Below are 12,711 nucleotides of genomic sequence, written 5' to 3'. Positions count from 1 at the left end.
CAGCTACTAAAAACAATGAATTCATGAAATTCTTAGGCAAATGGATGGAGCTAGAAAGTGTCATCCTGCGTGAGGTAACCCAATCACAGGCTTCAATTTTTAATACGAGCTTATTGTTACACTCTTCTACTTGTTATAATAAATAACTGTTTTAAGGTGTACATTTTCACTCTATTGTATTACATATGCACTTTTATGGCTTCAGTATCACATGTGTAAAATATTAATTTCTTTCATACTGAAATGGTAACTAATGTATATTTTCTTCCAGTATGATCTTCTACTGTGGTCTGTGAATTCATTCATTCTCATGAATTCATTATCAAGTGCTTCCCACTGGATGAAACACCATTAGTCTTAATGTTAGCATTTCATGCAAATGTAAGAAAAGTTCAGTTTATAAATATGTGCATTTATAGACTTCAAATTATTCACTGGAAATTATTAATCATGATAAAATTTTGTTTGTAAACAGAGTCATGCTATACTCTAGAAAATGGCTTTGAAAATAGTTTAATAGTTTTTTTGTGATTCTTTCACACATACTTCTCAATCATGTAAACTTCAATTTGTTTTGGATCAGAGATTTTATTGTTGCCATGATGTAAAAAAAAATACATAAATAAATAAGAGTTATTGAATGACGGAATGGACTTGAGGACCATGACAGTTGGAATAGTGTTCTTCCTTCAGATGGCACTTGGTATTCTAGGAAACTTCTCTCTGCTTTTCTACTACCTAATCATGTACTACAAGGAACACACATTGAAGAAAATAGATTTGCTTCTTATACATGTGTTCACATCCAACGTCTTGATTATTCTCTCCAAAGGAATCCCTGAAGTAGTGAGAGCTTTTGGATGGAAGCAGTTATTCAGTGATGTTGGATGCAAACTTACTTTTTATTTTCAAAGACTAGCCAGGAATATGTCCATTAGCACCACCTGTTTCTTGAGTGTCTTTCAGGCAATCACAATCAGCCCCAGAAACTCCTGCTTGAAGGAATATAAAACCAAAACTACAAAGTTCATTGGCCTGTCAATTTCTCTCTGCTGGATCCTTTTCTTTCTAATAAATATGCTTTTCCCCATGTATACAGCTACCAATAGGAATAAGAAAAATAAGACACAGAAGAGAGACTTTGAATTTTGCCACTCTGTAGGTCGTGACAAACTAGTAGCTATAATATATACAGCATTTTGTGTATTTCCTGAAGTTCTATTTTCTCTGCTCATTGTATGTTCCAGTGCTTTTATGATTGTCATTCTTTATGGACACAAGAAGAGGGTTCAACATATTCTCCACACTCATACCTCCCTCAGAAATTCTGTTGAAAACAAAGCAACACAGACCATCTTGATTCTGGTTTGCACATTTCTAGCATTTTATACTCTCTCTTCAATTTTACAAGGCTATATTGCTCTTTCAGATAATCCCAGTTGGTGGGTAATGAATATCACAGCCATAATTTCTATGTGTTTTCCTACATTAGGCCCATTTGTGATGAGTTGCAATTTCACTTTTTCCAGATTCTGCTTTAACTTCATGAGAAATTTAAGAATACCATAATATTATAATAAAATGATAAATAGTATTTTTAATAATGAAGATCAAATATTAGGCCACATAAGTCATTCTAAGTATCACTGTAATAGGGAAATAATATATGGGGATGATATAAATTTAATGATCATTTCAGATCAGAATAGTGCTATATTCTCCCTCATAGATTACAGACTGGAAAATAAATTTTTTTAACCAAATTAACTGTGCTAAGTGTATGCTCCATTTCAGTTAGTAGGCCTAAGATCCTATTGTGGTTGGCTTGTTGGGTTATATTTTTCCCACTATTGTTTAAATGACCCCACTTGTCAGACAGTCTTTCTTTTTTGTCACAAGGTTCATGATTCAGTCTGTTCTTTCTATGCTAGATAGTATAACAACTATCAGAATTATGAAAGCTAAAAAATACAGATAAGTATAACTGCTTCATTTCTTCATGGTTTATGACTCTAGTGTTTTGCATTTAAATATATGTCTGCAAAGTTATTGTGTGACAGCATGTGTAAGACCTGTGTATGTTGAAGTAAGACAATATCCCAAACCTGATAGAAGGGGAAGATAGGCATGAATTTCCTACACTATTTGGAATCCTAGTAACACTGAGATTCCACTTCACAGCAGTCCGAATGGTTAAGATCAAAAACTCAAGTGACAGCATATGATGGTAACGATGTGGAGAAAAAAGAGTAACACCTTGATTGTTGGTGTGATTGCATACTGGTACAAACACTATCAACCAATCTGGTGATTCCTCAGAAAATTGCAAATAGTTCAATCTAAAGACCAAGATATACCACTCTTGGGCCTATTCCCAAAAGATGCTCCACTGTACCACAGGAATACTTGATCTACTATGTTCATAGCATCCTTATTTGTAGTAGCCAGAAGCTAGAAAAACCCAGATGTCCATCAACTAAAGAATGGATACATAAAATGTTATTCATTTACAAAATGGAATATTATTCAGCTTATTAAAAATGAGGACATCATGAATTTTATAGGCAAATAAATGGAACTAGATAACATCATCCTGAGTGAGGTAGCTCAGACCCCAAAGGACATGTATGCTATGTACTGACTCATAAGTAGATATTAGCCAATAAATACAGAATACCTAGGATACAACTCACAGACCATAAGAAGTGTCACAAACTGAAAGGGACAAATTAGGATGCTTCAATGCCACTTAATAAGGCAAAGAAAATAATCATGGGAGTCAGAGAGAGTGAGCGACCTGGGTTTGAGAGGGGAGGGAGAAGGAAAAAGAGCACAGGATCAGGTATGGGGGTGTAAGAGAGAAGCCCAGGGGGCCAGCAAAATGAATGGAAATAAGCAGCCTGAGGGAAAGGAGATCCTCTAGAAAGTACCTGAGACTCTGGACTGTCAGGACTGTCACTCAAAGTGAGTAACAGTCAAAATTTATGACCTATTATTGTTCCTGTCTAAAAGAACTACAGAGACAAAAATGGAAAATAGACTGAAGAAAAGGCAGCCCAGGGACAGGCCAACTTGGGAGATATCTCATAGGAAAGCACCAAGGCCTGACACTACTACTGATGCTATGATGTTCCTACAAATAGAAACCTGGAATAGCTGTTCTCTGAGTGGTCCTACAAGCAGCTCACTGAGACAGACACAATGCCAACCATTGTCCTGAAGTCATGGTCCCCTATGGTCGAATTAGGGGAAGGACTGAAAAAGCTGAAGGGGAAGATGGCTCCTTAGGAAGACCAGCAGTTTCAATTAACCTAGACCCCAGGGAGCTCCCAGAGACAGAGCCACCAATGAGGAGCATACACGGGCTGTTCTGAGGCCCCTGGCACATATGTAGCAGTGGCTTTCCTGCTCTGGCCTCATTGAGAGAAGATGAGCTTAATCTTGAAGAAACATGAGACCACAGGGAAGGGTGACACTTGGGGTGGGGGAAGTGTCCTCTTGGAAGCAAGGGGAGGAAGAATGGAATGAGGAACTGTGTGAGGGGGACCAGGAGATGGGACAATGACTGGAATGTATTTAAAAAAAAATACAATGGTGAGTTCTACTTTGCATATTCAAGGAATGGCTTGTTGGCAGAAATTCTAAGTAGTTGTCCTTGAGGGTGTAAATGAACGAAGTCATAGCTCCTTAAACTGACAAATGGACAATATGTTTAAGAATTTAAGAAAGAGATAATTGAAGCTTGTAAGTATAATAAATGTAGAAAGCACAGTAAAAATGTGATAAAGTCCCCACACATACCATGTGTCAATTAAATATAGAGAAATAGAAACTGATTCTAGGGAATCATATCTCTCTAGATAGTGAGTATATGAATGTTCCATATGGTACAGAAGTTTATGTTACTGAGAGATCTTCCAGGTAAGTGGCCTTTAGTCTTTAGAATTATTTAAAGGTAACTTACTTTTCACCTTTGGTTGACATCTGGCTGATCACAGCCTTGTGCCCCATGGCCTGATGTACCATAGATACACTAGTATGCTAGTATATATAAGACACTGTTATCAGATTATTTCACAGACACTTCATGAATCTTAAATGTTTTGGAGCTATAAATGTGTGGTTGTAACTGGTAAAATTTAAATCTGTATATTGCATGTATTATTTCTTATGGTAAAATAAAGAGACTCTTCACTTTTTTTCTTTAGTTAATAGGAAAGTTTATACTCCTAGGTCTATTCACTTTACATTTTGTGTTGCAATATTATTCCCACATAAGATTTATATCAAATGTTATCTTTTTTAATTATGCTGTTTTAATTGGGTGTGACAGACTGATTATGCTGACTATACAAATCATAATTCTGAGGAGTTTTTGACAACAAGACTAGTAACAATTATGAAAAAAATTCTAGATTAAGTCACACAGATGGTACTGGAAATAAAGAGGTACCTAAAATTTATTTTCAGGATCCCAGAACACTAAAATAGCTCTACAGATCTGCCAGAGATTAAGAAGCAAAAGTCTTCCTATGCAGGCCTGATTAAAAAAAATATATACTTCCATGTATATTCTAGATCTCAAACTTTCCAAATATTCCTTAAAGTATGTCATTAGTTATAAACCATTTATTCAAACTCTGATTATGTATGAAGAATTTTATTCAAACCCTATCATTAAAATCAATTGGACTAAGAGGCACGAAACTGACAATGAAAATAAAATAACAAGAAAAAATAAAGGGATTTGGGGATCACAGCATCCAGAAGTGATGTAGGTTTTGCTGTTGTTGTTGCTGTTGTTGTTCATTTTGGGGGGGGGGCGCTCTAGTAAAATACTATGGCCAATCAAACTTATAAACAAATTATTTCCTTTGGACTACTGTTTAAAGAGGGAGTATGGATAAAAGAGGGAAAAGCATGCCAACAGGTAGTCAAATAGGAGGCCAAATAATCACATTAGTATAAATAGGTCCCAAAGAGAAGGAAATGAAATGGAAAGGGGCTATGAAATCCTACAACTTACTACAAGTAAATACTTACTCCACAGAGCCCATTTTATTAATATATTTCCCAAGTTCCTTAGAGATCACAGGCAACTAAGACCTATATGTTTACAAGCCTCAGACTATAAAATGAATACATTTATGAATCAAACAACTAGACTTCTTTTGTTGTTGTTGTTATCATAGACTCCGACATCGTATACTACAAAAATGCACTTCATCTAAATTTACAAGTCTTGACTTAGTTCAAAAACCAACATAAAATAGTTCTTTTGAGACACATTGAAATTTCTTAAGTGTGATATCCTTTCATCACTTTAATGCTTCCAATAAAGAACTGTAGAAAATACCATTTCAATTTCTAGTAAGAACTGAGCATATGGTAAGTAAATACTTGATCTAAGTAATACAGATATAAAACTCAGCAGAGATATTACCAAAGCTTGTGCCTCCATATTTACTCTCTGAAACTTTAGGTTCAAAGGCTTAGATCAGTACACACCTCCAATTATTTAACATAGCATACATATGTGCCAAATATTATGTCTATTCCACGTGTGCAGCTTAATTTGTACAGAATCTAAAAAATAATATAGCCCAAATATCCTGTGCTCCATATTTCAATACAGCTTCAAGATTTAGAGCTGTAGATAACAGATTCTTATGGTGTCCACAGCCTTCTGTGAAGTAAATTGCCTCTTCTCAGTGTCTCGCTAACATTCTAATGGAAATTTCAATGACCCACTTACTCTTGTATTTGCCATGACTCTAATGATAACCTATAAGAAAAGATCAGATTGCAAGCATGTACAACCACTTTGGAAATCAGTCTGGCAGTTTCTCAGAAAATTGGAAATAGTACTACTTGAGGAACCAGCTATACTACTTCCGGGCATATACCCAAAGATGCTCCAACATATAACAAGGACACATGCTCCACTATCTATGTTCATAGCAGCCTTATCTATAATAGCCAGAAGCTGGAAACAATCCAGATGTCCCTCAACAGAGGAATGGATACAGAAAATGTGGTACATTTACACAATGGTGTCCTACTCAGCTATTAGAAACAATGACCATAAAATTCTTAGGCAAATGGATGTAACTAGAAAATATCATTCTGAGTGAAGTAACCCAGTTACAAAATCACACACATGTTATGTACTCACTGATAAGTGTATATTACAAAAAAAAGCTAGGAATACTCACAATACAACTCACAGACCATATGAAACACAAGAAGAAGGAAGAAGAAAGTGTAGATGCTTCAGTCCTACTCAGAAGGGGGAAGAAAATAATCAGGGTAGATAGAAGAAGGGAGGGATCTGGGAGGGAGAGATGAGGGAGAGAAGCAGAGTGGGTCAGGAATTGAAAGTAGGTGCGTAACAGAGGGGGATGAAAAACTGGGGCTAGCCACTAGAAAGTCCCAGATTCCAGGAACCTAAGATGTTGCCAGGACACAATAGGGATGACATTAGCTGAAATACCCAACAAAGGGTAGAGAACCTGTACAGACCATATCCAGTGGATATGGGTGTCATGGTTGACATCCACATTTGTAAAAGAAAGATTACTAATGCTTAAATCACACATGGACCCTTATATATTAATAGTAGGAGACTTTAAAATGCTGCTGTCATTAATGGACAAGTCATTAAAACAGAAATGAAACAGAGAAATAATGAAACTAACTGCCTTTATGAATCAAAGGGACCCAACTGACATATAATTACAGAACATCTCCCTGAAACAGAAAAGCATATATGTTCTTTTCAAGAGCTTACTGAAGGTTTGTCAAAACGGACCATATAAATTGGCCTCATAGCTACAGGAAGATTGTGATATTCAGGACCATAGAGATTCAGAATTTAGAAGTCATTTTGCTAGATTTTTTTTCCTTTGATGAGTGTAGTGTCCTTCCCTGTCTATTTTGATTAATGTTGATGGAAAGTACAACCACTGTGGAAGTCAACCCCTTGCATCTTTTCAGATCACCATCAAATAAGTGTGGACTTCAACAACAAGAGGTACAGCAGAAAGACTACAAATTCATGGAAATTGAATGACTCTACTCAATGACTGCTGGGTCAAAGAAGAAAAAAAAGAAACTAAACACTGTAAAATTCAATGAAAATGAAGGCATATTGTACCAAACTAATAGGACACAATGAAATTAATACTAACTTAAATAAGTTACAAACAATAAAAAAATGTTGTGGTACAATCAATGCTTAGTGGATGAAAAATTTGTTGATTTGAAGGTGAAATGTCCCCCATTGTCTAAGTAACTTGACCAATTGATGTTCACTTGATTGTTCTGTTACTAGATGATTAGATGGGAGAACTTTGCTGAAGAAAGTTACTGTGGAATGATTTGGTCTCAATAGCCTTGCTTTCTTCCAGCTGGCTGTCTCTCTTGCTTTTGAATTTGTGAGCACAGAGCTCCCTGCTGTTTTTTTCTCTGTTTTCTAAGAATGAAGAACCACCTAATTGAATACTAGTGCTCAAATAAACTCTCACTTCTTTATGCTGTTTCCAGTTAGGATGCCTTACTATAGAAACAGAAAAATAACTCATTCATAAGTTGGTGCCATTGAATGGAATGTTACTCTGAAGAAACTAACTAATTTGAATATGGAGAAATGTAGGTAAGTTTGTAAATTTGAATGAAAAAAGCAGCTGATGGTTGACAACAGAGCTTAAAGGCCCTTCTGCATGGAATCTTTTGCACTGAGAGCAAAGTACATTTTAAAGGGTGGCTTAAGGTTCATTCATTTCAAAATGAATCATGGAGATTAATAGCAACTGTGTCAAACTGGGTTTTTATATACAAATTGTTTTATATGACAACTCTATGACTATTCTGTGCCACATACTAAGGATTTATTTGATGTAGAATTTAGAAGTGACTGGTTAATATCTGTATGTGGTCCAGGAAATATAAAAACAATATAATATTTACTACACGGGATCTTAATTTCTTATGGTTATTGTCCTGGTTAGCACTGAAAAACAGCAGTTAAGACAGAGAGAAACATAATATAAATAATTTGGAGAGCAATGGATCATAAGGAAGTTTAATGCTACAAGCAAGGCCTAGTCCAAAAGAGTTGCTCTAATTGTTAAGACTAGTGCCATTAAAAAGTGTGATTGAAATAGTAGAGGAAACTGAATCCACAAGATCCATTTGCCTGTCAGTCCTGAGTCAACCTGAACTGCTTTGCATTTTTGTTTTTTCTCCATCTTCATCTTCTCAGTGGTGGGTCTACATGTCCAGATGGCAGTGTTCATTTCCCTAGTACTGCTGCAGGCTTGTAGATCAGACACCAGCACTGAGCAGTGGGAGGGAACTGTGTGTATGAATAGAACCCATTGAATGATTTGCATTTCCCTGATCACTAAGGATGTTGACCATTTGTTTAGATGCTTCTCAGCCATTCGATATTCCTCAAGTGAAAATTCTTTGTTTAGCTCTGTATGCCATTTTTAATAGGGTTATTTGGCTCTCTGGAATTTGCCTTCTTGAGTTCTTTGTTTATCTTGGATATTAACCCTCTGTTGGATGTAGGGGTGGTAAAGATCTTTTCCCAATTTGTTGGTTGCCGTTTGTGTCCTTTTGACAGTGTCCTTTGCCTTACAGAAACTTTGTAATCTTATGAGGTCCCATTTGTCAATTTTTGATCTTAGAGCATCAGAATGGCTAAGAACAAAAACTCAGGAGAAAACAGGGTGCTGTTGTGGATGCGGAGAAATAGGAACACTCCTCCACTGCTGGTAAGCTTGCAAGTTTGTACAACCACTCTTGAAATCAGTCTGGTGGTTCCTCAGAAAACTGGGCATGATACTACCAGAGGACCCCACTATGCCACTCCTGAGCATACATCCAGAGGATTTCCCAGCATGTAATAAGGACACATGCTCCACTATGTTCATAGCAGCCCTATTTATAATAGCCAGAAGCTCCCTTAATGGAGGAATGGATACAGAAAATGTGGTATATTTACACTATGGAATACTACTCAGCTATTAAAAACAATGAATTTATGAAATTCTTTGGCAAGTAGGTAGAACTGGAGAATGTCATCCTGAGTGAGGTGACCCAATCACAAAAGAACACACCTGGTATGCACTTACTGATAAGTGGATATTATCCCAGAAGCTTGGAATACCCAAGAAACAATTCACATATCAACTGAAGCCCAAGAAGAAGGAAGGAAAGGCCCTGGAAAGGTTCAGTGTAGCAGTGTAGGGAATGCCAAGATAGGGAAACAGGAAGGGGGTGATTAGAGAACAGGGGGAGGGAAGAGGGCTTATGGGACTTTTGGGAAAGGGGATTCAAGAAAGGGGATATCATTTGAAATGTATATAAAGAATATATCGAATAATTAAAAAACGAACCCATCGAATAAGCATATAGTTCTCCTGTGTTAGTGTTCCTGCCATAAGAGCAGAAAACGTCCTAGACCAGACAGAGCTGTAAGGATGGAGTTGAAGGGATCCCCAGTTGAAAAGAGACACAGCAAGCACTGAATGCTGCCACCTTGCCTTTCAGTGAGCCTTATGCTTCCATTGCAGCTGTCCATGCTCCCTCATTAAAGTGGCACAGTCCTGCTCTCCAGGAGTTCTGAAGGGGTCAGGATGCTGCCTCTCACCCCGACACAGTTCCTCCACTGACAGCCTTTCCTTTTTACAGGACATGGCAGGTTGAGGTTACATAGCCCCCATTGTTAGGAGTGTTATCTAGTGTCATCCTTGTAGATTCCTGGGAGTTTTGTTTGTTTTTTTTCATTTATTATTAGATGTGTTCTTTATTTACATTTCAATTGTTGTCCCCTTTCCTGGTCTCGCCCCCTAAAAATTCCCCTAACCCACCCCCCTTTCCCTGCTCACCAATCAACCTACTCCCACTTCCCTGTCCTGGCATTCCCCTATACTGGGGCATCTAGCCTTCTCAGGAGCAAGGGCCTCTCCTCCCTGTGATGTCCAACAAAGCCATCTTCTGCTGCATATGCACCTGGAGCCATGGGTCCCTGCATGTGTACTCTTTGTTTCATGGTTTAGTCCCTGGGTGCTCTGGGGGTACTGGGTGGTTCATACTGTTGTTCCTCTTTTTTTTTCTTCACATTTTCAAACTATTTTATTGCAGTGAGGAAAGTGTGATATGGGAGTTCCATGGTCTGCACACAGAGGTCAGAGGATAACTTGTAGAAGTCACTTTTCTCCCTCTTTTATGTAGGTCCAGGGGATCGAATTGGGTCATTTGAAGTGTCTTTACTTGCTGAGACATTGCACCAGTTCTAAAATTGCACTCTGGTTTCTTGTCTCATGCTCTACCTCTACCTAAAATGAACATAAGATATGAATCATAAGAGAGGGCCTGGGTCTTGACCTCTTCTTCAATAAAGTTACATTGAAATAAAATGCAAAAGAGTGAGTGCTGCTCAAAAGCTGTCCAGTGCATTTTATTATTGAGCTGTTGTTCCTCTTATGGTGCTGCAAACCCTCTCAGTTCCTTGGGTCCTTTCTCTAGCTCCTTCATAATGTTAATCCTACTGATTTATGAGCATAGATCATTGTATTTTCTAATATATTCTGATATCTTCTTCAATTTCTTCTTTTCTACACTTGAAGTTCTTATGACACAGGTCTTCCATTTTCTTATTTAGTACTATACTACTGCGTGTTTTATTTTATTTGTGGTTACTGTGAATTATGTTGTTTCCCCAATTCCTTTTTCAGCCTATTCATTAATTTATATAAAGAGAGCTACTGATATCTTTTGAGTTAATTTTATATAGAGTCACTTTGCTGAAGTTGTTTATCAGCTGTAGACCTTTTCTGGCAGAAATTTTGGGGTCATTTCTATATAATCAGATAATCTCTAAAAAGTGATACATTACCTTTTTTCCTTTCCAATTTTTTTTCTCTTTGGTGTGTTATTGATCTGGCTAGAACCTGAAGACCTATATTGAAGAGATAGGTACAGAGTTGTTGGCCTTGTTCCTGATTTTAGTATAATTGTTTCAATTTTGTCTTTCTTTAATTTGGTGGTAGTTATTGAGTTTGGCAATGTTCCTTGTTCCTTCTGTTTCTATTTTGTGAGAGAGTTTGAGAAGTAGTGGTATTAGCAATTTTTTCAAATTTTGGAATAATTCTGTAGTAAAACCATCTGGCCCTAGGCTTTGTTTGGTTGGGAGATTTTAATTTCTTCTATTTCCTTAGGGGTGATAGGACTGCTTTTTTGTTGACCCAATCAATTTGATTTTGGTAAGTGGAATCTTCATTGCATTCATATTTTCCTATATTGTGGAAACAGGCTTTCAAAGTAAGACCTAATGATTCTTTGGCCTTCCTCAATGTCTGTTATATTCCCCTTTCATTTCTAATTTTGGATATTATATCTCTGGTTCCTAGTTAATCTGGCTAAGGGCTTGTCTATCCTGTTCATTTTCTCAAAGACATTTTATTATTTTCTCTGTCTCCATTTAATTTATTTCAGTTCTGAGTTTGATTATTTCCTGTAGTCCTCTCCTGTTGGATGTGTTTGCTGTTGCTTTCCCCCCTCCTCTTATTCTTGTTCATGTAGTAGTTGTTCTTTTTCTTCTTCTTCATTGCCTTCTTTTCTTCTTCTTCCTCCCCCTCCTCTTCCTCCTCCTCCTTTTCTTCTTCTTGGTTTTCCTCCTCTTCCTCCTCTTCCTCCTCCTCCTCTTCCTCCTCCTCCTCCTCTTCTTCTCTTCTTCTTCTTCTTCTTCTTCTTCTTCTTCTTCTTCTTCTTCTTCTTCTTCTTCTTCTTCTTCTTCTTCTTCTTCTTCTTCCTCTTCTTCTTTCAAATATACTCTTAAATCTGTTAGCATGAGAATACTCAAATTTCTTTATGATGGCACTCAGTGCTATGAACTTTTCTCTTACCAGTGCTTCCCATAAATTTATGTGGTGCCTTCATTTTTCTTCAATTCTAAAAAGTCTTGATTTCTTTATTTCTTTTTGATGGAGTAATCATTGAGTAGAGAGTTCTTCAGATTTCACGAGTTAGTACACTTTCTGTTGTTAAAGTCTAGTTTTAATGTAAACCTATAAGACAGGCAAAAATAAACATGCAGGAGAAATATTTTGTAAGCTATGAATGTGGAGTATCCTATCTGTGAGCCTTAAAACTCTGGAACTTTTTTATATCATAAAATTGTCATCCCACACAATCATGTACCTAGATACCCCATACGTCATAGAAATTATGAAATGTTAACATTTTGCTAAATGAAATAGTATTTTTGTACTGACTCCTCTTGACTGTTTAATAACACCTTATTTCACAGTATCACTTAATCTTTCAAAGATGAGTTTCATGATGTAAGTTATAATTAACACAGAGACCCACACCAAGTGAAGAATGATCAGAGAACATAAAGAACTTCCAAGTTCTGAGACATAAAAGGAACATACATATTAAATACATCAATTGAGCCTCATTGATCTTCTCTGAAAAATGACTAGAAAGATAATAAGAGACAAAGGTCATTAATAACATCAGGGAAGCAGAGTTTTCTAGGCATAACTTGACACATGCAGATGTGAACTGCAACAAGTTTGACAAATGAATGACGACATGTAGAAGGCCAAGATTGAAAATAATCACAAAATAAACTGGGATGTGGGCAAAAGTTATGCACCCAGTTGAGGAGTGATGGGCATTTGATAGCTGTATGAA

At 36.8% G+C, this 12,711-nt stretch overlaps 1 protein-coding gene across 1 annotated transcript; it reads left to right on the top strand.

Annotated features, from left to right (window-relative positions):
• The first annotated feature begins 639 nt into the window (after positions 1-639).
• Positions 640-1,569, top strand: LOC127674003 (vomeronasal type-1 receptor 4-like). Its single transcript, XM_052169816.1, has one exon. It carries the CDS (start codon positions 649-651, stop codon positions 1,567-1,569), a length of 921 nt encoding a protein of 306 aa, XP_052025776.1. The 5' UTR covers positions 640-648.
• The last annotated feature ends 11,142 nt before the right edge of the window (positions 1,570-12,711 follow it).

The sequence above is a fragment of the Apodemus sylvaticus genome, chromosome 23 (assembly GCF_947179515.1).
Source record: "Apodemus sylvaticus chromosome 23, mApoSyl1.1, whole genome shotgun sequence".
NCBI classification, from domain to species: domain Eukaryota; kingdom Metazoa; phylum Chordata; class Mammalia; order Rodentia; family Muridae; genus Apodemus; species Apodemus sylvaticus.
Note: the sequence above shows the minus strand (reverse complement) of the source record. Positions and strands in the feature narration are given on the sequence as shown.

Bases quoted from the DNA above. Each gene is read 5' to 3' on its own strand.
- LOC127674003 (XM_052169816.1), top strand. From the start codon at position 649: ATGGACTTGAGGACCATGACAGTTGGAATAGTGTTCTTCCTTCAGATG.